At 41.5% G+C, this 25,510-nt stretch overlaps 1 protein-coding gene and 1 non-coding gene across 3 annotated transcripts in view; both read right to left on the bottom strand.

Annotated features, from left to right (window-relative positions):
- Positions 1-25,158, bottom strand: part of LOC100013496 (RH-like protein) — a 39,648-nt gene extending 14,490 nt beyond the window's left edge. The window contains exons 1-7 of one of the 2 annotated variants that reach the window (XM_016422091.2): positions 24,929-25,158; positions 16,107-16,293; positions 14,110-14,260; positions 10,166-10,313; positions 3,437-3,603; positions 3,066-3,203; positions 1,937-2,070 (exon numbers count right to left, since the gene is read on the bottom strand). In XM_016422091.2, coding sequence (XP_016277577.1) covers positions 1,937-2,070; positions 3,066-3,203; positions 3,437-3,603; positions 10,166-10,313; positions 14,110-14,260; positions 16,107-16,293; positions 24,929-25,073 — 1,070 coding nt within the window. In that variant the 5' untranslated portion in view covers positions 25,074-25,158. Of the gene's footprint in view, positions 1-1,936; positions 2,071-3,065; positions 3,204-3,436; positions 3,604-10,165; positions 10,314-14,109; positions 14,261-16,106; positions 16,294-19,955; positions 20,117-24,928 lie in introns of those variants that run through there. The other variant, XM_016422092.2, reaches the window with a different exon arrangement.
- On the bottom strand, positions 3,738-3,795 carry MIR7300 (microRNA mir-7300). The gene has a single exon (NR_127508.1). It is a non-coding gene; the product is annotated as a microRNA mir-7300 (primary transcript).
- Positions 25,159-25,510: the final 352 nt, after the last annotated feature.

Below are 25,510 nucleotides of genomic sequence, written 5' to 3'. Positions count from 1 at the left end.
GTGAGTAAGTGTGTGTATGTGTGTGTCTGGGAGTCTCTGTGTTTCTTTCTCTCAGTGTGTATCTATGTCTGTGTGTCTGTTTCTCTGTGTGTGTCTCTGTGTTTGTGTGTGTGTGTCTGTGTGAGTATGTGTGTATATGTGTGTGTGTATGTGTGTCTGGGTTTCTCTGTGTTTCTTTCTCTCAGTGTGTATCTATGTCTGGGTGTCTATGTTTCTCTGTGTGTGTCTGTGTGTGTGTGTCTGTGTAAGTGTGTGTATGTGTGTGTATGTGTGTGTCTGAGAGTCTCTGTGTTTCTTTCTCTCAGTGTGTATCTATGTCTGTGTGTCTGTTTCTCTGTGTGTGTCTCTGTGTTTGTGTGTGTGTGTCTGTGTGAGTATGTGTGTATATGTGTGTGTGTTTGTGTGTGTCTGGGAGTCTCTGTGTTTCTTTCTCTCAGTGTGTATCTATGTCTGGGTGTCTATGTTTCTCCGTGTGTGTCTGTGTGTGTGTGTCTGTGTAAGTGTGTGTATGTGTGTGTTTGTGTGTGTGTGTGAGTTTATCTGTGTTTCTTTCTCTCGGTGTGTATCTATGTCTGTGTGTCTATGTTTCTCTGTGTGTGTCTGTGTGTGTGTGTGTGTCTGTGTGAGTAAGTGTGTGTCTGTGTGTGTCTGGGAGTCTCTGTGTTTCTTTCTCTCAGTGTGTATCTATGTCTATGTGTCTGTTTCTCTGTGTGTGTCTCTGTGTTTGTGTGTGTGTGTCTGTGTGAGTATGTGTGCATATGTGTGTGTGTATGTGTGTCTGGGTTTCTCTGTGTTTCTTTCAGTGTGTATCTATGTCTGAGTGTCTATGTTTCTCTGTGTGTGTCTCTGTGTTTGTGTGTGTGTGTCTGTGTGAGTATGTGTGTATATGTGTGTGTATGTGTGTCTGGGTTTCTCTGTGTTTCTTTCTCTCAGTGTGTATCTATGTCTGTGTGTCTGTTTCTCTGTGTGTGTCTTTGTGTTTGTGTGTGTGTGTCTGAGTGAGTATGTGTGTATATGTGTGTGTGTATGTGTGTCTGGGTTTCTCTGTGTTTCTTTCTCTCAGTGTGTATCTATGTCTGTGTGTCTGTTTCTCTGTGTGTGTCTTTGTGTTTGTGTGTGTGTGTCTGAGTGAGTATGTGTGTATATGTGTGTGTGTATGTGTGTCTGGGTTTCTCTGTGTTTCTTTCTCTCAGTGTGTATCTATGTCTGTGTGTCTGTTTCTCTGTGTGTGTCTCTGTGTTTGTGTGTGTGTGTCTGAGTGAGTATGTGTGTATATGTGTGTGTGTATGTGTGTCTGGGTTTCTCTGTGTTTCTTTCTCTCAGTGTGTATCTATGTCTGGGTGTCTCTGTTTCTCTGTGTGTGTCTGTGTGTGTGTGTCTGTGTGAGTAAGTGTGTGTATGTGTGTGTATGTGTGTGTCTGAGAGTCTCTGTGTTTCTTTCTCTCAGTGTGTATCTATGTCTGTGTGTCTGTTTCTCTGTGTGTGTCTCTGTGTTTGTGTGTGTGTGTCTGTGTGAGTATGTGTGTATATGTGTGTGTGTTTGTGTGTGTCTGGGAGTCTCTGTGTTTCTTTCTCTCAGTGTGTATCTATGTCTGGGTGTCTCTGTTTCTCTGCGTGTGTGCCTGTGTATGTGTGTGTCTGGGTGTGTCTATGTTTCATTCTCTAGGTGTGTGTCTGTGTCTGGGTGTGTAAGCCCCTCGTTTTCCTGAGGAGAGGGGAAATGACTTGCCCCACGTCCCCCAACTAGTAAGTGTCGGAGGAGGGATTTCCTGATCTGCTCCCCTCCCCTGGCTGCCTCCGATGGATCAATTTCCTTCCCACTCTAGAATCTCAGATTCTCTGATCCTACAACCACAAAGGATTTCCAGATCTGCAGCATGGTTGCCATCCTCGGGGTCTAAGGGGCACATGGGTGAGGGAGAGCCAAAGGACCTACTCGGACAAGTTGGTCCAGCCATTGTGCCCAGCTATCAACAGAATGTAGATCAACCGTCCCAGCAGCGCTGGCAATCCAAAGGTGGCATGAACTCCGCAGGTGTCATGAAGCCTGATGACCTGGTTAAAGAATCTCTGGGAAGAGAGAAAAGATCAGATCCTTGGGAAAGGTGGAGAGCCCTGCCCTGCCAGGTCACATGTCCTTAGACTCACAGATCTGCCCAGCCTCCCAGTCAGAATCCTGCCTACAGTCAGTCCTTTCTCCCTCTGGTCTGCCCTAGACATAAAACCAGATTGGTTTTCTGGGTGCACAGGTGGAATCATGTCACTCATTCCTCTGTCCCAACACCTTCCAGGGCTCCCCAGTGCCTACTTCATTAAGGAGGCAAACTCCTGATGCAGAGCAAAGTGAACAGAACTTGGAAAATGGTACAAGTGATGACTATAGCAATGGAAATTGAGGAAACAATGAAATCATGGTTATTGCAATGATTTCAAATTCTGATTGCCTTCTCGAGGTGTGGGAGAGAGCCAAGAGGGAGGAAGAGAATTAGGAACTCAAATTCTTAAAAAATGAGTGTTAGTTTTTTTTCATGTAATTGGGAAATATTCAACAAAACAAATATATTTTAAGAAATTATGATGGCCCACCTTGGTCCCAAGAGGAACTATGGGAAGGCAGCTCCCCAATACTATTTGCAGAAGTGGACCATGGATGCTTCCACTGTTAGACTTTTTCTATATGATGGTAGGTTTCACTGAACTGTTGTTTCTACCTTTTTAACTCCGTCATAAAAGATGGCTCCCTTGAAAGGGGAGGGGAATGGAATACACTGAGAAATGTAGTAGCCATAAAATTGTATTTGATTTTCTAAAAACCTTAAAGCACCCCAAAAATGAAAAGGCAAGTTTCTTAGATTGGCATTTATGGCCTTTCCAAATCTATAATAATGTACTTACCTATGTGATCTTTAATGCTGTAATTAACCTCCCTGTGCCTCAGTTTCCCCATATGTCAAAAGAAGGGATTGGACTCTGAGGTCTCTACTAACTTTAAGATTCTGGAAACATCAACAAACAATTCCTTCATGGACATTCAATCTCAAGTCCATAACCTGTAGCACCATTACCGGCAAATACTTGTCTCCTATTACTGCGATCGTGCCTGCAGAAAACCCCAGCACCATGGCAATCCAAGGTGATTTGATGATGATCGTGCTGACTCCAATAGCAACCCCTCCAGCCAGTGTTGCTCTGTGGACATGGGTCTGTGGAAAGATGATTCACACATGGGGAAACTGAGGCACAGGGAGACCCAACATCATGCCACAAAGCATGGGCAAGGTTCAAATACCCCTTGTATTTATTCTAGCTACTCAAGTCAGCTGGGACTAAGGCAAGGAATGGAAATATGGGGACAGCATTTGGTGATGTTCTGACAAAGAGAAAAAGTCTTGAGGTGGAGTTCCCCTGAGGCAGGCTTTACATACCCTCCTCTTACCATACTGATTTTCCCATTGGAGTGAGTGGCAGCTGAAAACGACATGGCAGTCACTGCACTGACAGCAAGGGCATAATATGTGTTGTATATAGCAATTTCCTTCTCACCAGGGGAGTTTAATAGGACAGAATTGAAGGTTGGCCAGAAGATCCATAAGAAAAGGGTACCTGGGAGACAGAGATGGTGATGGACAGAGAGAGTCTCTTGTTATAGAAACAGGTTAATTCATTCTCCCAGGCTACTAGGCACATTTGAATATGGAATGTTAGAGGTGCAAGAGGCCATTTTTCCAAGGTTCTTTAAGACTCCAATATCCTATGATATATGTATAATCCCAATATCCTTAGGATATTGGAGTCTTAAGGAACCTCAGAAAATCAATGTTATGCAAGCTCCCAGCCTCCTTCCCACCATCCATCCTCTACTATTCCCTTCCTTAAAGTTTTTTGCCTCAAGAAAGTTAGAACTTAACTACCACTTGGACAGGCACCCAGATCACCACTAGGAAAACTGTCCCCTCTGCCCCCAAGTCACCTCATGTTGGAAGCAAACACCTCTTGAAGGATAGATTCTGCTCTCCAACCAGAGCAAGAGTCCCTCTCCTCCCCAGCTTTGCTTTGGAAAAATAGTAAATATACACAATTTATAAATGAATAGATAATTACACATATGTTAGAAATGTATGCTCAAAACATTTTGGCTGACCAGGTAAGTGATAAAAAAAAATCTGGAGATCCCTGTGTTAGAACACAAATGTCAGAACTGGGAGGGGTCTTAGAACAAATAATATGAGACCTAGGAGGGGTCTTAGAACAAATAATATGAGACCTAGGAGGACCCTTAGAACTCAGAATGTCAGAGCTGGAGGGGGGGGAGCTTAGAACATGGAATGTCAGAGTTGTGAGAGAGCTTAGAACAGGGAATGTCAGAGCTGGGAGGGAGCTTAGAACAGAAAATGTCAGAACTGGGAGAAATCTTAGAACACAGAATTTCAGAGCTGGGAGAGAGACCTTAGGATTCTTCTAGTCCAAGTTACTTATTTTACAGATAAGAAAGCAGAGAGATGAGGTGGCTTAGTCAAGAATATCCAGAAAGATAAAGAGTCAATGTCCTAAGCCAGTGATGGCAAACCTATGGCACGGGTGGCAAAGATGGCACATAGAGCATACTCTGTAGGCATGCATGTCACCTCCATTCCCCACTCCCTGAGAGTTCATTATTAGAAAGACACAGGGACTTGGAGCTGCTTCCTTCCCCCTCTCCATTGTGCCTGACATTTTTTTCACATCACTAACCTCTCTGCCCAGCAGCCCAATGGAAGCACTTACTCCCTCCCTTGTGTGGGGTAAGGGGAGGTGTGCCTGGCACAGGGGTGGGGAAGGGCATTATTATAGTCTCTAAAATGTTCATGGTCACTGTCCTAAACTCAACCCTATGTCTTCTGGCTCCTAGTATGGGCTCTCTTCACTGCATTCGAATAGTCCTTTAAATCTGTTGATTCTTCCTCCAATGTGGACTTGCCTTGAAGTGGGAGAGAATAGCTTGGAAGATGGCCACAATTAGTGTTCCTTCTCACCTAGAAATAAGCTCTCCCTCTGCCTCCATCATGCACACTCCCCTCCCTGAGATGACCCAGCTTCTAAACACAATTAAAAGGGGGAGGTTCACTCCCTCCCCACCCCACTGTGTGCCAGGCATTGTGCTAAGTCCTGGGGATACAGAGAAAGGTCAAAGACAGTCCCTGTCCTCAAGGAGTTCACATCAAAGGGAAGAGGAGGAGGTGGACAACATGCAAACAACTTTGTCTATTAAGATATATACAAGATCAATGAAGGACGGCCAAAGAGGGAAGACAGTAGCACTGGAGGGATTGGGAAAGTCTTCCTGTAAAAGATGGGATTTGGGCTGGCATTTCAAGACAGCCAGGAGGTGAAATAAAGAGAGAGTTCATTCCAGGCATTGGGGACAACCAGTGAAAATCCTCTAAGTTTGGACAGTCTTGTTCCTACAAGGCGGCCGAGGTCAAAAAGATCCTAAAAACTGGTGTGCTTTTTTATGACATTATGACCCTCACCTGCCCTGAGGACGATCTTCAAATCATTTTCATCAGTAACTTGCCCCAGTTAGTACAATGAAAAGAGCCCTGCTCCCAGGCCCAGGAGACCCGATTTCTGCCCACAGTTTAGCCCTGTGACATCCCACAAGTATCTTCCTCTTTAGGAATCTCCATTTCTATATCTGTAAAATGGGATCACTAGTTCCTGCCCTCGCTTACTTCAGAGGGCTCTAGTGATGATTGAATGAGATATGAGAATGCACAAATTAAGCCATAAAACCACATAGAGAGGCTAGTTTGTTTTTTTTTATTCTCTTCCTCTCTCTTTTGATGGATTCAGATAAAACCAGCCCTGGGACAAGCTGTTATCCTGCTATCATCCTGATTACATGGAAGGCTCTGCAGACTACCACACACTTGCTTTTTAGAGCTGAATTATATTCAGACTCTAACCTCATATTCCATAGGCCCCAAGAAGGAATATTTAGGATGATTACAGTAGCAGACAGGATGATAGAGAGGACATTGACCTCAACCTCCTTCCATATTTTCCTGTACGGTAGGGCAGTTTCACTTTCTTTAGCTTTAAAGTGTCAGAGGTCTGCTTGCAAGAGCAGCCTACCCTGTTTTTTCTTGGGGGTGAAGTGGAGAGAAATGGCAGGAGCAGGGAGAGGGAGGACATATATAGGGGGGTCAGCCAGGATTTGCTTTTATCTGTATTTTCAGCCATCTCTGGTAGATCTTGGAACATATACCCCACTGGTAGACACATGGGATGGTCTGTTTTTTAAACCCTTAACTTCCATCTTAGAATAAAGATTGTCTACTGGTTCTAAAGCAGAAGAGTGGTAAGGTGTAAGCAATGGAGGTTAAGTGACTTACCCAGGGTCACACAGCTAAAATGTGTCTGAGGCCAGATTTTAATCCCATCTCTAGAACTGACCCAATCAACTGATCAACCTAGCTCCTCCACCCACTGCATTTTTTTTTAAACCCTTACCTTCCATATTCAATACTGTGTATTGGTTCTAAGGCAGAAGAGTGGTAAGGGCTAGGCAATGGGGTTAATTGACTTGCCCCCAGGGTCACACAACTGGGAAGTATCTGAGGCCAGATTTGAACCTAGGACCTCCCATCTCTAGGCCTGGCTCTCAATCCACTGAGCTACCCAGCTTCCATTTTAAAAGTTAGGTGATACAATAGATCTGGTACCAGCATTGGAATCAGGAAGACCTGAGTTCAAATCCCACCTCAAAGTAGAGGGTTGACCATTAGTTTCCCCATCCTCCAAAGAGGAATAATAATACCATCTATATCATGAGGTTGTTTTGAGAACCCAGTTAGAAGATGTATATAAAGCACTTTAAGAACTTTAAGGCACGATGCAAATTCCAGCTGTTATTAATGGCTATTACTACTCCCTGTAGTTTGGAGATTATAAGTCTTTGGTCTGGTGAAATCAATTAAAGCCCGATTCTGAAATTGTTATGAATCATTGTTGTGTCTGGACAGTTACAGGCAACAGTTTTATCTGACTACAGCAGTTTGTTGGATTCTATAACTACTATTATGGTCATTAACAGCTCCAGAATCCCCACTTTCTTCTTGGACTATCGCTTTTCACTAGCATACAGTTCCCTTTCCATAGAAAAACATTGGCCTCTCAAGCTCTCCGCCCTATTGAGTGCTTAATGTAGATAAGGCCACATCAGGAATGAGGGGACCATTTGTTATCAGGCACTGGTGCATCTGGCATCCTGGCTTTACTCCAAAATTAATCCAGAGGTAACCTGCCTCCCTCCCTGCCTGGCCGCTTGAGAATGTGCATGGCAAAAGGAGGCAGTCTCAAAAACATGGTGTCCGGGCAGATCATCAGATGGTGTTGGCAGCCGCTAAGAGCAAATTGATTTTTTATTTGTTTTGTTATTAAACCCTTACCTTCTGTCTTAGTATCAGTTCTAAGACAGAAGAGGATCATGAACTAGGAAACTGGGGTTAAGTGATTTACCCAGGGTCACGCAGCCAGAGAGTGAACCCAGATTTGAACCCAGGATCTTTTGTCTCCAGGCTTGGCTCTCAATCCATTAACCCACCAAGCTACATCATCATAGAATATTAGGATCATAGAATCTTTGAGATAGAAGTGACCTCAGAGGGCTTCTAGTCCAACCAGCGTCCAAACAAGAATCCCCATTACAATATATCCAATAAATGTTCACCCAGTATCCACCTGAAGATCGTCAGTGGTAGATAGTTAATTCACTACCTCTTGAGGGGGATTTGGACAACTGGAATCATCAGGAATGATCTTTATCCTGACCTGAAATCTCCCTGCCTGCAACTTCTACCTATTACTCTAAGAAAGTAAGCTTCTTGAGGTCAGGAACTGATTCATTTTTTGTTTTGAATCCCTAGAACTTTGGACAGCATCTGGAATACTGCAGGTGCTTAATAAATGCTTGTTGGATTGCTTTTAGTTAGACTCTCTAGAGCTGAATAACCCAAGACTAATTCCTCCTCCCTAAAATCTCATCTTCTCTAGCTAAAACTCTTATAGGAATTAGACTTCAGCACCTAGGGCAGTTCATGGGCACCTTATTGTTCTGTGGTTTCAGTCGTCCAACTCTTCATGACCCCATTTGGGGTTTTCTTGGGAAAGATTCTGGAATAGTTTGCCATTCCCTTCTCTAGTTCATCTGACCGATGAGGAAACTGAAGCAAACAGATTTAAGTGACTTGTCCAGGGTCACACAGCTGGCAAGTGTTTGAGGCCATATTTGAACTCTGGTCTTTCTGACTCGCACTATGGCACCACCTAACTGCCCTGGACACCTAGTAGAAACCCAATAAACTCAGAGCTTGAAGGTACCTCATGACCATCTAATTCAACCCTTCATTTTGCAGATGAGGAAAATGAGGTCTAGAGGAATTAAGTGGCAGAGGTGGAATTTGAACTCAGTTCTTCAGACTCAAAAATCTATTGATCTTTCCACTATACCACACTGCTTCTCAGTAACTATTGATTGATTTCACAAGTTACTTTATATAACTAGTTATATCAATCAGTCACCCAGTATTTATAAAGTACCTACCATGTACCAGACATGGTGCTAGGGAATGAGTATACAAAGATAAAAACGAGAATGTGTGTGGGGGCTGTCACCCAACTGGGTTGTTCACTCCCAGCGCCTGCCCCAACTGAGTCTTCTCTTCTGTATTTCCCTGAGCAGGTCAGAAATAGTTGTCCCTGGGACCCAGGCGTTCAGGCCTCTCACTCCACTCCGATCTATCTTGTAATAGGTGGCATAACTGATGATAGGTGGCATAAATGGGCATAACCAATTTAACACAACTACATAGAGAGCCTTCCATGCCCACACACTAAAAAGAACAGCCCACACATGTTTATCTGGCAAGACCAATATGTTAGCCCGTAGAGGAAAAAGGAAAAAATACTTGATATGGAACTTGGAGGCCACAGGTTCTAATACTGATTCTGCTACAACTCATTTGGGTAGGTAGCTTCACCTCTCTGTGACTCAGTTAATTCATCTGTAAAATGAGAGGGGTGGACATATTCTGTATTATATTCTAGAATCTAAGGGCTGTTTCAGCTCTGACAGCCAGTTTTCTAAGGACCCTCCCCCCAGTTCTGACATTCTCTGTTCTAAGCTCTCTCCCAGCTCTGACATTCCCTTTTCTAAGGTCTCTCCCAGCTCTGACCTTCTCTGTTCTAAGCTCTCTCCCAGCTCTGACATTCTCTGTTCTAAGGTCTCTCCTAGCTCTGACATCCTCTGTTCTAAGGTCTCTCCCAGCTCTGACATTCCCTTTTCTAAGGTCTCTCCCAGCTCTGACCTTCTCTGTTCTAAGCTCTCTCCCAGCTCTGACATTCTCTGTTCTAAGGTCTCTCCCAGCTCTGACATTCCCTTTTCTAAGGTCTCTCCCAGCTCTGACATCCTCTGTTCTAAGGTCTCTCCCAGCTCTGACATTCTCTGTTCTAAGGTCTCTCCCAGCTCTGACATTCTCTGTTCTAAGGTCTCTCCCAGCTCTGACATTCTCTATTCTAAGGTCTCTCCCAGCTCTGACATCCTCTGTTCTAAGGTCTCTCCCAGCTCTGACATTCTCTGTTCTAAGGTCTCTCCCAGCTCTGACATTCTCTATTCTAAGGTCTCTCCCAGCTCTGACATGATTCTAAGATCTCTCCCAGCTCTGACATTCTCTGTTCTAAAGTCTCTCTCAGTTCTGACATTCTCTGTTCTAAAGATCTTCCCAGCTCTGGCATTCTCGGTTCTAGGAGCTCTCCCAGCTCTGACATTATTTTTTAAGACCCCTTCCAAATCTGATATCCCATTTACTGATGTTTTAAGATTGTTTCTATCATTAATATTCTAGGAAGCCCTCCACCCCCACCCCAGCACCTTTGACCTTTGGGCTCTGGGGAACTTGGGATCCTCTGTTCTCAATAGCTGTGAAGCATCAGTGGTAACTAAGGACTTAATTGTGGTCCTTCCCAGATGTATGTGCATCTTAGGACTTGTGCCCCTATTGGTCAATGCTCATCCAGAAAGAATGGCTTAGCCACATTAACTGTAGGGAGTGAGGTATTTTTTAGGTAGGATTTTCCCAAGTACACTAGAGCCCAGAATGGAGGCCACCCACAGCCTTCCCCTTACCCAGAGCAGTAAACAGATTGGAAGCCACAGCTCTCCTTTCCTTCTCCTTGGCCATATTCAGTTCTGATTCTGAGAGGCGCCAGGCTGCAGCCACGCCAAAGTAGGCTCCAAATATATGGATTTGCATCAGGCTTTCATATTCATACATCTGCAATTCAATTCAGGACATTCTTAGAGACCAGGCTGGTAAGTATCTGGATTTCCAGGTCAATTGTTTTTGTTTGTTTTTTTTTTTAACCCTTACTTTCCATCTTAGAATCAATACTTCAGATCAATTCCAAGGTAGAAGAGACATAAGAGCTAGACAATGGGAGTTAAGTGACTTGTCCAGGGTCACTCAGCTAAGAAGGATCTGAGACCATATTTGAAGCCAGGACCTCCCAGTTCCAGGAGTGGTGCTCCTGAGTCTCTCACTCTCACCTTAATTTCTTCCTCTTCTCCTTTCCTATGGTGCACACAAGGAATTTTGACACAAGTAATTATTTCTTTCCTGTTTTATGGTTCTCCCATTTGAATTGTTGAAGTGGGATTTTATGGATAAAGAGCAACTGGGGAAATGCAATTAAGTAGAAAGAAAGAATACCATCCTGGACATCAGAAGACCAGCATTCAAATCTCCAGCCTACCACCACCTGTGGGAAACTGGCCCCTTTCCCTCTCTATTTCCTACTCTGTACAATGGAGGTAACAATCCCATTTTTACTCCCTCTCTAATAGAATTGTTAGGAGGAAAATATTTTGGAAATTGTCACATTCTAGAAGAACACAAGCTAGTACAGGTGTGTGGCAGGCATTAGAACCCTAGCCTTTGAGTCAGGGAGACTTTATTTTGAATCTTGCCTCAGATGTCTCTCATTCATGGGACCATGAGCATGTCACAAATCATGCTGGACCTCAGTTTCTTTACCTGCAAAATGGGATGATAATAATAATAATTGAGGTCTCTACTCATGGGACTATTGTGAACCTCAACTGATCGAGGACCTCAGTTATGATTACCTCATTTTACAGATAAAGGAACTGAGGCTTGGTAGGATTCTGACATGCCTGTGATCACACAGATTAGAAATAATTTAAGTATTTGCAAACTGTGAAGTGCTAGCAACATCAATAACAGACTTTATATCTTTCACCTGTACTGACCTCCCCCAAAAGAAATCAGAGAAAAGAGTAATATCTGTCTTGACTGACCTCAGAACCCATCTCTCTCTCTCTCTCTCTCTCTCTCTCTCTCTCTCTCTCTCTCTCTCTCTCTCTCTCTCTCTCTCTCTCTCTCTCTCTCTCTCTCTCTCTCTCTCTCTCTCTCTCTCTCTCTCTCTCTCTCTCTCTCTCTCTTGCATAGCTCTTTTCTACTCTTCTGCAGGGTAGAATTAAGTTTAGTGTTGGGAGACCTGAGTTCAAATCCCATCTCTGACACTGACTATGTGTCCATAGAAAAATCTCTTAATCTCTTTGAGCCCACTTCCTCACCTATAAAAAGATAAGTAAGACTTACAGCACCTGCCTCACAGGGCTGTTTTGTTTTGAGGCCAATAGGAAAGTGCTTCATAAACTTTAAAACATTATATGAATATTATTATTTTTTCATCCTTTACCTTTTTGTCTATGTCTCTTTCTCTATCCCTGTTCAATTGTTCAGTTATGTCTGATTCTTCATGATCCAATTTGGTGTTTTCTTGGCAGGGATACTGGAATGGTTTGCCATTTCTTTTCCAGCTCATTTTACAGATAAAGAAACTGAGGTCAATAGGATTAAATGACTTTTCCAAGGTCATACATCTAGTAAGTGTTGAGACTGACTTTGAACTCACAAAGATGAGACTTCCTGACTCCATGGGTCTGGCATACCATCCCTGTACTAGTCTATAGCTATTCCCCTTCAAGGACAGGCCCTCTTAATTATTTCTTCCTCTCCCTTCCCAGTCCCCCATTCCTATTCCCTTTCTCTGCTTCTTTGGTCTTTCCTCCCTCAGCATTCAGTTCTGCCATTTGACTTCCTACACTGTAGAAATAAAGTATATAAAGTATTTTCATTTACCAAAGCCAGCTCATTCTCAATTTCAAAATTGGGTTAATGGAACCTTTTAAATTTCATAGAATATCAGAATTTGAAGTGATCTTAAAAGATAGAAAATTAGAGCTTATAGGAACCCTAGAACATCAGATACTACAACAGAAAACGTTAGATCTAGAAAGAACTCTAGAACAACAAATGCCAGAAACATAGAATATTGAACATTGAAAGTGGAGAAAATCAGATGAACTCTATTCTATAACTGATTTCACTTTGTGTCGGTACCAATATTTTGTGTACCTACCTAAGTCGCATTTCATTTGTCTCTAAATTTAAAAGTTGGACTTATCCTATAAATCACTCATCGTCTCTAAGTTTAGATGTTCCATTTTCCTGCTAATCACTGTTCTCTTCTTGTGTCAAGGAAATCTGTTATCCTTGAAGGATGCAGGTGGATGCCAGGGAGCCTGGTCTGTTATCTCTGCAACATTGGCTGTCCTTCAAGAGAGTCTGGTCTGTTCACACTGTGACACTAACTAAACTTGCAGGTGGACACCGTCAATAAGCTTTCCATAGTGACAAGATACTTGCTCAGTATTCCCAATTTCCAGTCAGTCTTATTGCTTCCTATGCCTATGATGCTCTAGTTCTGTAACCAGTCACATTGCTTTCCCCATCTAGGATGCTGCCTTCTAGCTTTTGGAAGCCTCTCCTTTCATTTCTAAAAATGATCCGTCTGCTCTCCTAGATCCAAAGACACCTTTTATTGATAACTGCTAGCCTTACCAATAAATTGAATGTGCTGAGAACTTTGTGCCCCAGTTTACCTTAATTTCAACTATGACAATAAAAACATAGAAGATAAACTGCTAGGACAGAAAATGTTGGTGTTGGAAGGTACCTCAGAACAAAATGTTAGAATCAGAGTATAAGAGCTCGACATAAACTAGGACATGGAATACTGGAACAGAAAGTATTCGTGCTGGAAGGAACCTTAGAACACAAAATGTCAGCATTGGAAGGAAACTTAGACCTCAAACACTAGAGTGAAAAGAGATTTCAAAGACATAGAATGTTGGAGCTTAGCTCAAGGACCTTATTATACAGATGAGGAAACTAAGATTCCAGGAAAAGGAAGTGACTTATCCGAGCACATAAGAGTTAATTAGAATCTAGGTCTGCCAATTAGGTGTTTTTTCTACTATAGCAAAATGATTCTTATGATAGATGAGAAGGAAGGTATTGGAAATCCTTCAGCTCTACCTATAAATCAATTCCCCTAATAGATTAGCCAACATGCATTTGCTGCCCCAACCCATTTGATCTAAGAATAAGCAAGTTAACTAGTAGAGAGCCTGGTACCCTGTAAAGAGCAAACCAATGTTGGGAAAGATGCTAGGCTCTGCTACAGAATATAACCTCCTTGAGGCACGGGATTGTTTCATTTTTGGCTTTGTACTATCTCCAATACCTAGCACAGTGCCTAGAACATGATAGGCACTTAATAAAAGTTTGTTTAAATTAAACTGAATAATACCAATTCTGCAACTAACAGTCAAATTGCTTGATAACAGTTATTTAACTGATATTTAGGATGTCATGTTAAGGTTTACAAAGTACCTTATCATCTTATTGGAGACTTACACCAACCCTGGAAAGTAAATATTCTAGAGGAATTATTCTCCTCATTTCAGATGTGGAAATTGATGCTCAGAGAGGTCAAGTGACTCATCTTTGGTCACACAGATAGGAAGTTTAGGAGGCAGGATCTAAAACGAAGGCTCCAATGATTTCCAGGTTCAGTGCTTTCTCCACTGTACCATACTCCCTCTTTTCTCTTCTTGGGGCTTCCATTTCCTCATCCTTAAAATTAGAGAGGAAATCCTTAAAGTACTTTTCAGCTCCTACTTTCTGGGATTCAGTGCCATACCTTAAGGAATTCTTGCATGAGCTTCTTGGTTCCTTGGAATGCTGTTACTTCCAGCAAGGTCATTACTATAAGTTGGACCAAGTTGATTTTACCTAGGGTGGCCCCTGAGGAGATGAGGACAACCATAGTACTCATGGTACCCTTTATGATGCTGAGGAAAAGAAAGAGTGACGATTGAGATGTGGTCAAGGGTCAGATAGGAGGACAAAACATGACACAAAGGATGCCCATCTCAGCTCTGCTGCCTTTATTCCTGGCCACTATGGAGTAGTCTATTCTTCCACAGTTGCCTACACTCACCCAGCTATTACTCTGAAAATGTTTGGAATTTCAGGGGTTCCCAACCTTTTTATGGTCCCCATGCTCCTTAGCTTTTCAGTAAACTTTCTCATGGTAGGTAGCTAGGTGGGGAAGTGGATAAAGTGCCATGCTTTGAATCAAGAACACTTATCTTCCGGGTAGCTGGGCTGCTCAGTGGTTTGAGAGCCAGACCTGGAGTTAGAAGGTCCTGGATTCAAATCTGTCCTCAGACACTTCCTAACTGTGTGACCCTGGGCAAGTCACTTAACCTCCTTACTTAAGCCTTAGTCTAGCCCTTACTGCTTTCCTGTTTTAGAACTGATATTTGACAATTCAAAGACTTTGGGCAAGTCATTTAACCCTATTTGTCTCAGCTTTCTCATTTGTAAAATAAGCTGGAGAAGGAAATGGCAAATCACTCCAGTATCTTTGCCATATGACCCAGGGTAAATTACTGCACCTTGCTTGCCTCAGTTTCCTCATCTGTTAAATGAGCTGGAGAAGGAAATGGCAAACTACTCCAGTATCACTGCCAAAAAATCCCCACAATGGGAGCAGCTGGGTGGCTCAGTGGATTGAGAGTCAGGCCCAGAGAAGGGAGGTCCTGGGTTCAAATGTGACCTCAGACACTTCCTAGCTGTGTGACCCTGGGCAAGTTACTTCATCCCCATTGCCTAGCCCTTACTGCTCTTCTGCCTTAGAACTAATACATAGTATTGATTCTAAGATGGAAGGTGAGGGTTGAAAAAACAAAACAAAACCCACAAAGAGTTGCAGAGTCAGACATGATTATACAAGCAAATTTTCCTAAAATCTATTTATTATGAAACGAGATAACCCTTAGAATTTTTGACATGTATGCATATAAGAAATCAATTAAGTCCATTCAATTTTCTTCAAGAATATACCAATAATGTTTTAACTTCATTAACTGGACCTAATTTCAGAATTGGGGTTTTTTTTTTACCCTGTGATTTTTCTTTTTCTTTTCCCCTTTTTTATTTAGAATATTTTCCCGTGCTTACATCAGAGTTTGATTTTTTAAAAGTATTTTGATAATAGAATATAACTATTTGCCAAATAGACTCCCTTGATAAGCTTTTGTTATCCCATGGACATGGGAAACCCAGCTCCCTAGGACTAAAAAAGGATTTTCAGCCAGTACAAGATATTATATCTATAATATATAATATATATTATAAGATATTATATATTATAATATAAGATATTATATCTATATAATCATCCAACTATAATAATAACAGCTTGCATTTACATATCTTTTTAAAGTTTGCAAGGCAGTTTAAATAGATCATCTCCTTTGATTCTCACAGTAGTCCTGTGGGCTAAGTGTTGTTATTATCATCCCTAAATTACACATTAGAAAACTGGGGCAGACAGCAACTAAGTGACTTGCCCAGGGTCACAGAGCTAGTGATGAATAAAAATAAATAAACAATAAACTAAAAATCATGAGGATTCAAACTCAGATCCTCCTGGATTCAAGGCCAACCCTCCATCCATTATCCCATTCACCAACCCCACTTCCGAGTTCTAGGATGAGGCCATGACGGCACTGAGTATTTGGGCAGTTCTGGGTCAGAGGAACATGAGGAGATTTAATGATGGCGGCTGAGCAGAGCCTGAACCTCCCAGTCCCTCCCAGCATCCCCCGGGGGCGGGCCCAGATCAGGTACCTGTGAATGTTGATGGCAAACTTCCTTGTGGAGAAGTTGAACAGGAAGCCATCCAGAATGATGGCCCACTGCACCCCGACGGCCAGGCTGAAGAGGTTGAAGGCCACGCTGCTCCATGTGTATCTCCACAAGGAGGCCTTGAAGAAGGCCAAGCCCAGCACCAGCATGACGTTGATATCCTGGAAGGCTGCTCCGGGGAAGGGGGGAGGGGAGATAGACAAGGTAGAGGAAGGAGGGAATCTACCTGGTTCATCTTTTCTCACTTGGCCCCTCCCCAATCCCTCCCTCACACCCAGAGACACTCTCATCTAAGTCAGAAGTGCCAAACCACTGCCCCCAGCCCTGGAGGACCAACTGAACCAGATCAAAATGTCCTGGAGAGGTTTAACAAAATGCGTTAAAATAAAATAAATATATTTAAAATATATAAAAAGATTTAGTACAAATATTTATATAACAAATAAATAAATACAGATATAAGTTCTATATGATAAACATATAAATATAATTTCTATATAATAAACATATAAATAGATATACGTTCTATATAATAAATATATAAATACATATATATCCTCTATAATAAGCATATAAATACACATATAAATTCTAGGTAGTGAATATATGTAAAATATATAAAAATATTTATATATTATTTATATAATAAATAAATATATATAAGATCCATATAATAAACATATGAATATATAATTTCTATATAATAAACACAAATACATATATGTTTTCTATAATAAATCTATAAATACATATATAAATTCTCTATAATAAATATATAAACACACATATAAGTTCTAAGTAGTGAATATATATAAAATATATAAAAATATTTATATATTATTTATATAATAAATAAATATATATAAATTCCATATAACAAACATATGAATATATAATTTCTATATAATAAACATATAAATATACGTTCTATATAATAAATATATAAATACATATATATCCTCTATAATAAGCATATAAATATACATATAAGTTCTAGGTAGTGAATATATGTAAAATATATAAAAATATTTATATATTATTTATATAATAAATAAATATATATAAGCTCCATATAATAAACATATGAATATATAATTTCTATATAATAAACACAAATACATATATGTTTTATATAATAAATCTATAAATACATATATAAATTCTCTATAATAAATATATAAACACACATATAAGTTCTAAGTAGTGAATATATATAAAATATATTAAAATATTTCTTAAAATATTATTTTTAAATAAATATATAAATACATATATAATTTCCACATAAACATATGAATATATATAAAAATAAATACATATATAAGTTCTCTATAATAAACATCTATATTCTCTATAATAAACATAAATATACATATAAGTTCTATATAATAAACATAAATTCTAGGTAGTGAATATATATAAAATAACAATAACAATAAAATAAAGATAATGTTAATTTGTGATTTTCTAAGACAGGGATCAGTTTCTACTTTAGTTCAACAGCACTGATCCGGGGAGGCTAGGTAGACAAAGCAAGCAAGTAATTTATCAACAAGCAATTATTTTTTTTTTTAACTCTTACTTTCAGTGTTAGAATCCATACTGTGTACTGGTTCCAAAGGAGAAGCATGGTAAAGCTAACTCGCCTAGGTCATATATCAAGAAAGCATTTATTAAGAGTTCACTGTCTGGCAGTTAGATGACTCAGTGCCAGTCTCAGAAGGTCCTGGGTTTAAATTTGACCTTAGACTTTCCTAGCTGTGTGACCCTGGGCAAGTCACTTAACCCCCATTGCCTAGCCCTTACCACTTCTCCACCTTGGAACCAATACTTAGTATTAATTCTAAGACAGAAGGTGAGGTTTTGTTTTTTTTTAATGAGAAAAACATGAGAACTAGATGATCTTTTAAGGTCCTTTCTAGGAAGTCAATCAATACACATTTATTAAGAACCTACTATGTGCCAGGCAGGCAGATAGGTGGCACAGTAGATAGATAGAATGCTAGGCCTGGATTCCAATGTGGGCTCAGACACTAGCTGTGTGACCCAGTGTAAGTCACTTAACGCTTTTTGCCTTAGTTTCCTCATCTGTAAAATGAATGGGAAAAGGAAGTGACAAAACACTCCAGTATCTTTGCAAAAAAAATCCCAAATGAGGTCACAAAAAGTCATATGTGACAGAAAAATGTTTGGGTTTGGTGAGAAGGGGGGGGGGGGAAGTAGTCCCTGATCTTAAGGACCTCACAGTCAAATGATAGCTCTGACAATGAGCCTTTCCAGCTCTGAAAATGTATGGTCTTGGGTTCCTCCCAGCTCTGCCATTCTAAGTTCTAAGGTCCCTCCCGGTTCTGACCTAATTCGTGCTAAAGACCCTCTCAGTTCTGGCATCCTGTTTCTTTCCAGCTCTGACCTTCTATGTCTTAAGTACCCTTCTATATATATTTTTAAGCCCTCACCTTCTGCCTTAGAATCAATACTATGTGTTGGTTCTAAGACAAAAGAGTGGTAAGGGCTAGGCAATGGGAGTTAAGGGACTTGCCCAGGGTCACACAGCTAGGAAGTGTCTGAGCCCACATTTGAACCTAGGACAGCCTGTCTCTAGGTCTGGCTCTCAATCAGCTACCCAGATGCCCCCCACCTCTATTTTTTTATATTCCAAGACTCCTTCCAGTTCTGACATTCAATGCTCTAAGGTCCCTAATTAGAACTAACAGTCCATATGCTATGGTTTTTATATATATTTTAAAATTACATGTATTTTTAAAATATATTTTATTATTATATTATACTTAAATATATTTTAAATATTATTCATACTTTATATTATCAAAATATATATTTTATGTAATTATCAAAATATAAATATATCATATATTTATATTATATTAAATTGTTTTATATTTATCTTATATTATAGTTATACAATATAAATATAGTATACAAAATATAGTATAACATATAAATATTATATAAAATATGCTTATAAATATGTTTATTTATAACATACTATATATACATACAAATAGGTTTATATATTTGCAATATATTTGTATATTAGTAATATATAATGATATAAATATAAATTCATGTTTATATATTTGTAATATATGATAAATATAAATATATGTTTATTGTTTATTTTTTAATTTAGTTTAAATTTATTTAAAATAATTTTTAATTAATAATAATTAACAATACTGTGTATTGATTCCAAGGCAGAAGAGTGGCAAGAGCTAGGCAGTGGGGGTTAAGTGACTTCCCCAGGGTCACACAGCAAGGAAGTCTGAGGTCACATTAGAACCCAGGACCTCTAGACCTGGCACTCCATCCGTGGAGTCTCTAACTATAATTCTATTAGAAATGTGCCGATCTCAGAGGCTTCCTCCCGCCCCTGCCCACGCTGCGACTCCCAATTTTGACACCCCTCTGTGGGTACGAAAATTGAAAGGGGGAAGAAATAAGTTTGGAGAGGAACCCCTTCTTAGAGGTTTATGTAAACTCTGGTGGATAAGCAAGAGGTGGAGGAGTTCCAGGAGCAATTCTGGGGAGGACCAAGAGGAGGGCGGCCCCAGCAGGGGAAGAGACTTATCCGCCTCCCCAGCTGTCCCTGCTCTCAGCTGTTTGGCCAATGAGGACGCCCCAGTGTCCTGCTGACAGCACTGCAGACCCAGTCTGGTGCCCGGCCAGAGTCTGGAATGGGGGATGGGAGGTGGACGATGGGGGATGGGAGGTGGACGATGGGGAGGGGGGAGGGAGGGACCGCCCGGGAGTGGGAGCCCCGTTGGGGAGGCTCCTGTGGTTTCCGAGAGCATCCGCCCGCCCTTTATGAACCTGGGCAGGGAGTTTGTTTCCCTCTCCTCCAGCCGCCCCTGTCCGTCAGGTGCCTTCTTCAGCCTCCCTAGTGGGCCCTCCGAGTCCTCAGGCCACCCCCTGGCTGCCTGGGTCCTCTCCATCTCCTGGCAGCCGCCCAGGCTTCTGCCCTCCCCTGCTTTCTTTCTCTTAATTAAATTGGACCCACTCCGGGTCTCCTCCTTCAGCGCTCTGCCCTACTTTCCCAGCAGATAGGCAGTTCCGCTGATAATGGGCTCCGCTCTAAGGTGTTCCTGAGCGATAATGGGTCTGGAAGCAACAGCCTACAGCGCGGCCCAAAGCGTCAGGAGCCCAGGGTTCTTTTCCTCGTTCTGCCGCTTCGTTTTCTGAGTAAAGCTTCCCGTCCTAGCTGTGCCTGCCTCAGGGGAATGGGTGGAGGAGTGGATCTGGACCAAGAAGACCTGGATTCAAATCCTCCCTAAGACCCTTTTGGGCTTCGTTTCTGTGTTTTGGACCCCCTCGCTCAGATTATAAACTTCAGAGAAAGTGCCCACGGACCCTGGGGAGAAGGGGTTTCCTCATCCACAAATTTCCTGCCTCAATCCCAATCAGGAATGACATGCATTTAAATGAGACTTCCTGATGCCTAAATCCAAACAATAATGAGATTTCTTGAGGCAGGTTGACAGGACCCGACTTTAGGAGCAGGTACTAATCCCAGCATAGAGCCATTTAACCAGTAGAATGGACAGAGTGTACTGGTTCTAGGGTCAGACTCATCTTCCTGAGTTCAAGTCCAGCCTCAGACTTTTACTACCTGTGTGACCCTGGGCAAGTCACTTCACCCTGTTGCCTCAGTTTCCTCATCTGTAAAATGAGCTGGAGAAGGAAAGGGCCAACCACTTCAGTATCTTTGCCAGGTGACCCTGGGCAAGTCACTTCACCCTGTTGCCTTAGTTTCCTCATCTGTAAAATGAGCTGGAAAAGGAAAGGGCCAACCATTTCAGTATCTTTGCTGTGTGACCCTGGGCAAGTCACTTCACCCTGTTTGCCTCAGTTTCCTCATCTGTAAAACGAGCTGGAGAAGGAAATGACAAACCACTCCAGTATCTCTGCCAAGAAAACCCCAAATGGAGTTATTAAGAGTCAGGAAGGACTGGCACGACTGAACAACATCAAAATATACCCAGAATGAAGCTTCCTACTTTGTTTACAAGGATGGTTTTCCTCCTTGTTCTCCTTCTCTCCCAAATTTAATAGAATAGTCATTCTTTCTGTGATACCTAATTTCTCACCCCCTTCCCTCTGACTCTTCCTTTTGTTCTTCCCAAGTGGGAGTGGGAGAAGGGATTGGCTTCTCTAACTGGCTCATCCACTAAGAGTGGAAAAAAAAAACACTATACTGAGAATTCTGCAAGGCATGTGGTTTCCTTTCCTAGATCTGCCAATAACCAGGTTATTTTTACCTCTCTGAGATTTACTTTTCTCATGTATTAAACAGGTAATTGGACAAAGTTGGTCTCCAATGGTCCTTTCCTGTCTAACAGCCTATGTTCTTAAGTCCTCTCTAGCTCTGGCGATTTCTATTTTTAATGGAGATCAAAGGTTCACAAATTTGTAGGTATAAGAGACCTTAAAGGACATTTAGTTCATTCTCTACCTTCCAGCTCTTACGTCATCCTATATTCTAAGTTCTCCCCAGGTTTGACAGTTGGGCTTTTTTGGCCTGGGTTCCCTTCTAGCTCTAATGTCTGATGTTTTAAAGTCCCTTTTAGTTATTTCATTCTTTGTTCTGAGGGCTCTTTTAATTCTGACATATTGTGTTCCAAAATCCCTTCTAATTCTGTTTTCCCATGGTCTAAGGTCAATGTTAATTCTGACCTATGTTTTAATCTTCCATATTTTAACATTATTGTTCCAGTGTTCTAGATTCTAAAATTTCTTCTACTACTGACATTCTACATTTTAAGGCACTTTCTTGCTCTAATGTTGTGTTACTAAGGTGGTTCTCAGGCTCATATTTTAACCTTCTAAGTTATAAGGTTGTCTCCACTTTTAAAATTCTGCACTCCAACATTTTATATTGTAAAATTTTATGTTCTAGCATTCTATGGTCTAAGATCTTTTCCAACTGTGACATTCTATGTTCTAAGACATCTTCTATCTCTAATGCTGGGTTCTAGGGTCCTTCTCAGTCCTGACATACTGTATTTTAAGTTTTTAACCTTTGAAATTCTGTGTTCTAACATTTTATATTATAAAATTCTTTTAAGTTTTTAACCTTTGAAATTCTGTGTTCTAACATTTTATATTATAAAATTCTATCTTCAACAGTGCTTTCTAACTCTGACATTCTATATTCTAAGCTCTTTTCCTCTTTTAATATTCCATATTCCAATATTCTATGGAACAAGGTCCCTTCCAACGCTAACATTCTTTGTTCTAACGTTCTACATTCTAACATTGTGTTCTAAGCAAGACCTCTTCCAATCCAAGCATTCGGAGTTCAGATATTGTGGGTTCTCAAATCCCTTCCATCTCAAATATCCGATGACTGCTCAGAAGCCCTAATTGTTCCTAGGCCTGCCACCCTCTGGGTCCAGGTGTCCTTGCTCTGGCACCTGGCCAAATCAGCAAAGCATACAGATTTTCTGTGAAACCCATTCTTTCCCTCACACCACCTGCTGCAAACACTTTGCATGCCTGCAGCTGAGCCCTGGAAATGGTGGCTAATTATGTCTCCCTCCCTGCTTCCCCATCCCTCAACCCTTCCAGCGTGACTGAGGTATCACCCCATCGCCAGCTCTGCAGCAATTAAATTAATATCACTTTTGTATAAACATTTAACCAAATCCAATCTTGGGTTTTCTCCATGAAGAGTGGCAAATGGCTCCTTTGTTGTCATAAACATCAGATAAATATAGGGAGAAGCCTGAAATGCATCTCAATAAGGAAAAGTGGAGCTATTTGTCTCGTTTACTTTGCTGTTCTTACACTTGGAGGACTGTTCTTTGCTGGGTAATAACACTGCTTCAGAGAGTCTCAGCATCTCAGGGGGGGAAAGAACATTGGATTAAAAGTCAGAGAGCTGAGCCTGGGCTGCTGGCTTGGCCTCTCACTGACTGCAACGAGGGACACTTCCCTCTCCATCTCTCTGAACCTTAGTTTACTTCTCTGTTAAATGGGGGCAAAGATACTCCACCTCCCTCCTCGGGTGGAGAATGTGAGAGTCAAATGAGATGCAGAAGCTGAAGAATCGAAGCTGCATCTTAAGTTCCTGCACATCAGATAAACATGAGAAGTCATTAATACCACGGTAGGGTTCCTGGGATTTCAAAGGTCATCTGGTCCAACCAACCAAGCAGTGGGAACAGCTTTGGCTCTGCAGTCTGAGCACCTAATTTCAAATCCTCTATCTTGGATAGTGAGCAAGTTATTTCACTTCCCCCAGCTTCACTTTTCTCATTTGAGAAAGCCTGATGGCAGCTTCCTAATGAATGGGCTTCTCACCCAGGAAAGATTTGTTCTTAAAAGAGGGAAAATAGAGAGGTTCTTTTGAAAAGAAAAATGGATCACCATTAAGGCTGAGGGATGTCGAGGAAAACATCATGGAAGATGAGTAAGTTGAAAGGGGCTTTAGAACCCAAAATGTCAGAGTTGGGAGGACCTTAGAACAGAGAATGTCAGAGTTGGGAGAGAGCTTAGAACAGAGAGTGTCAGAGCTGGGAGAGATTCTAGAACAGAGAATGTCAGAGCTGGGAGAGATCTTAGAACAGGGAATGTCAGTGCTGGGAGAGACCTTAGAACACAGAATGTCAGAGCTGGGAGAGTCCTTAGAGCATAGAATATCAGAGCTGGGAGAGACCTTAGAACAGAGAATCTTGTCAGGGCTGGGAGAGTCCTTAGAACCCAAAATGTCAGAGCTGGGAGGACTCTTGGAACAGAGAATGTCAGAGCTGGGAGGGACCTTAGAATAGAGAATGTCAGAGCTGGGAGGGACCTTAGAACAGAGAATGTCAGAGCTAGGAGAGACCTTAGAACAGAGAATGTCAGAGCTGGGAAAGAACTTAGAACAGAGAATGTCAGAGCTGGGAGAGAGCTTAGAACAGAGAATGTCAGAGCTGGGAGAGACCTTAGAACAGAGAATGTCAGAGCTAGGAGAGACTTTAGAACAAAGAATGTCAGAGCTGGGAGAGACCTTAGAACAGAGAATTTTGTCAGGGCTGGGAGAGTCCTTAGAACCCAAAATGTCAGAGCTGGGAGGACTCTTGGAACAGAGAATGTCAGAGCTGGGAGGGACCTTAGAATAGAGAATGTCAGAGCTAGGAGAGACCTTAGAACAGAGAATGTCAGAGCTGGAAGGGATCTTAGAACAGAGACTGTCAGAGCTGGAAGGGATCTTAGAACAGAGACTGTCAGAGCTGGAAAGGATCTTAGAACAGAGACTGTCAGAGCTGGAAGGGATCTTAGAACAGAGACTGTCAGAGCTGGGAGAAATCTTAGAACATGGAATATTAGAAGTGAAGGGGGCTTTATAATAGAGGATATCAGAGCTGGGAGGACCCTTAGAACACACTCAGAACTAGGATTTAGGATGCCCACATGTAGTCCCATCTTTACTGATTCGCTTTATAGTCTGTGACAAGTCAGGCTACTCCTTGATTTGTAAAAATGAGAGGTTTGAAGTAGGTGACTCCCAAGGCTTCTTCTAGTCCCAACATTCTATGATCCAAGTTCCTCTGACAATTCTCTCAAGATCTCTTCCAACTTTTAGAATGCTACTTCATGGTCTCTGACTGTTCAGATAAACTTTGGGGGAAGAAGAGAGAGGAGACCTTTAAGTCCTTGAGACCTTTCAGAAGAAAACAGACATCCATCCATGTGGTGATGTTATGGGACTGGAGGTGGGGGATCAGGCTGGGGAGGGAGTACACAGGCTGTGGAGTAATCCACGTTTGCCAACAAAAGCCAGTTGCATAGCTCACAACACTTACCTGGATAGGTCTTCAGAAGCTCAGACTTCTCGGAAGGTTGTTCATAAGATGTAAAAAAGAAGAAAACCAGAATAAAAACGATTTCCAATATGAGGGCCCATAAAGGCAGGGATATCCTGAGGGACTTGGGGTATTTTGAGCCCATCCTGCCCCCAGGTCGAACTTTTCTGAGGTATAACTTTTTCTTCTCCTCCTCTGCTTATCCTCGCTTTTTTCAAAAGGCAATAATTTTGAGGAGGAGATAAGACTAGAGATCTGGTGAGGCCCTGAGCTCCTTTAGCTCTGTTATCTCAGGCCACCAATGAGTCTGTCTCCATTGAGTTAAGATAACAAACTAGAGAGCCATCTAGGTGTCTCAGTGGACAGAGAGTCAGATCCGAAGAAGGGATGTATTGGTTCAAATTTGGCCTCAGGTACTTCCTAGCTGTATGACCCTGGGCAAGTCACTTAACCCCCATTGTCTAGACCTTACCACACTTTTACCTTGAAACCAATACTTAGTATGGATTCTAAGCCAGAAGGCAAAGATTAAAAAAAAAAAAGATGAAAAACTAGAATGGATGTCAAAGTCTTCTGAGACCA

This window comes from Monodelphis domestica, chromosome 4, assembly GCF_027887165.1.
Source record: "Monodelphis domestica isolate mMonDom1 chromosome 4, mMonDom1.pri, whole genome shotgun sequence".
Taxonomy (NCBI): domain Eukaryota; kingdom Metazoa; phylum Chordata; class Mammalia; order Didelphimorphia; family Didelphidae; genus Monodelphis; species Monodelphis domestica.
This window is presented reverse-complemented; position numbering and strand designations above follow the sequence as displayed.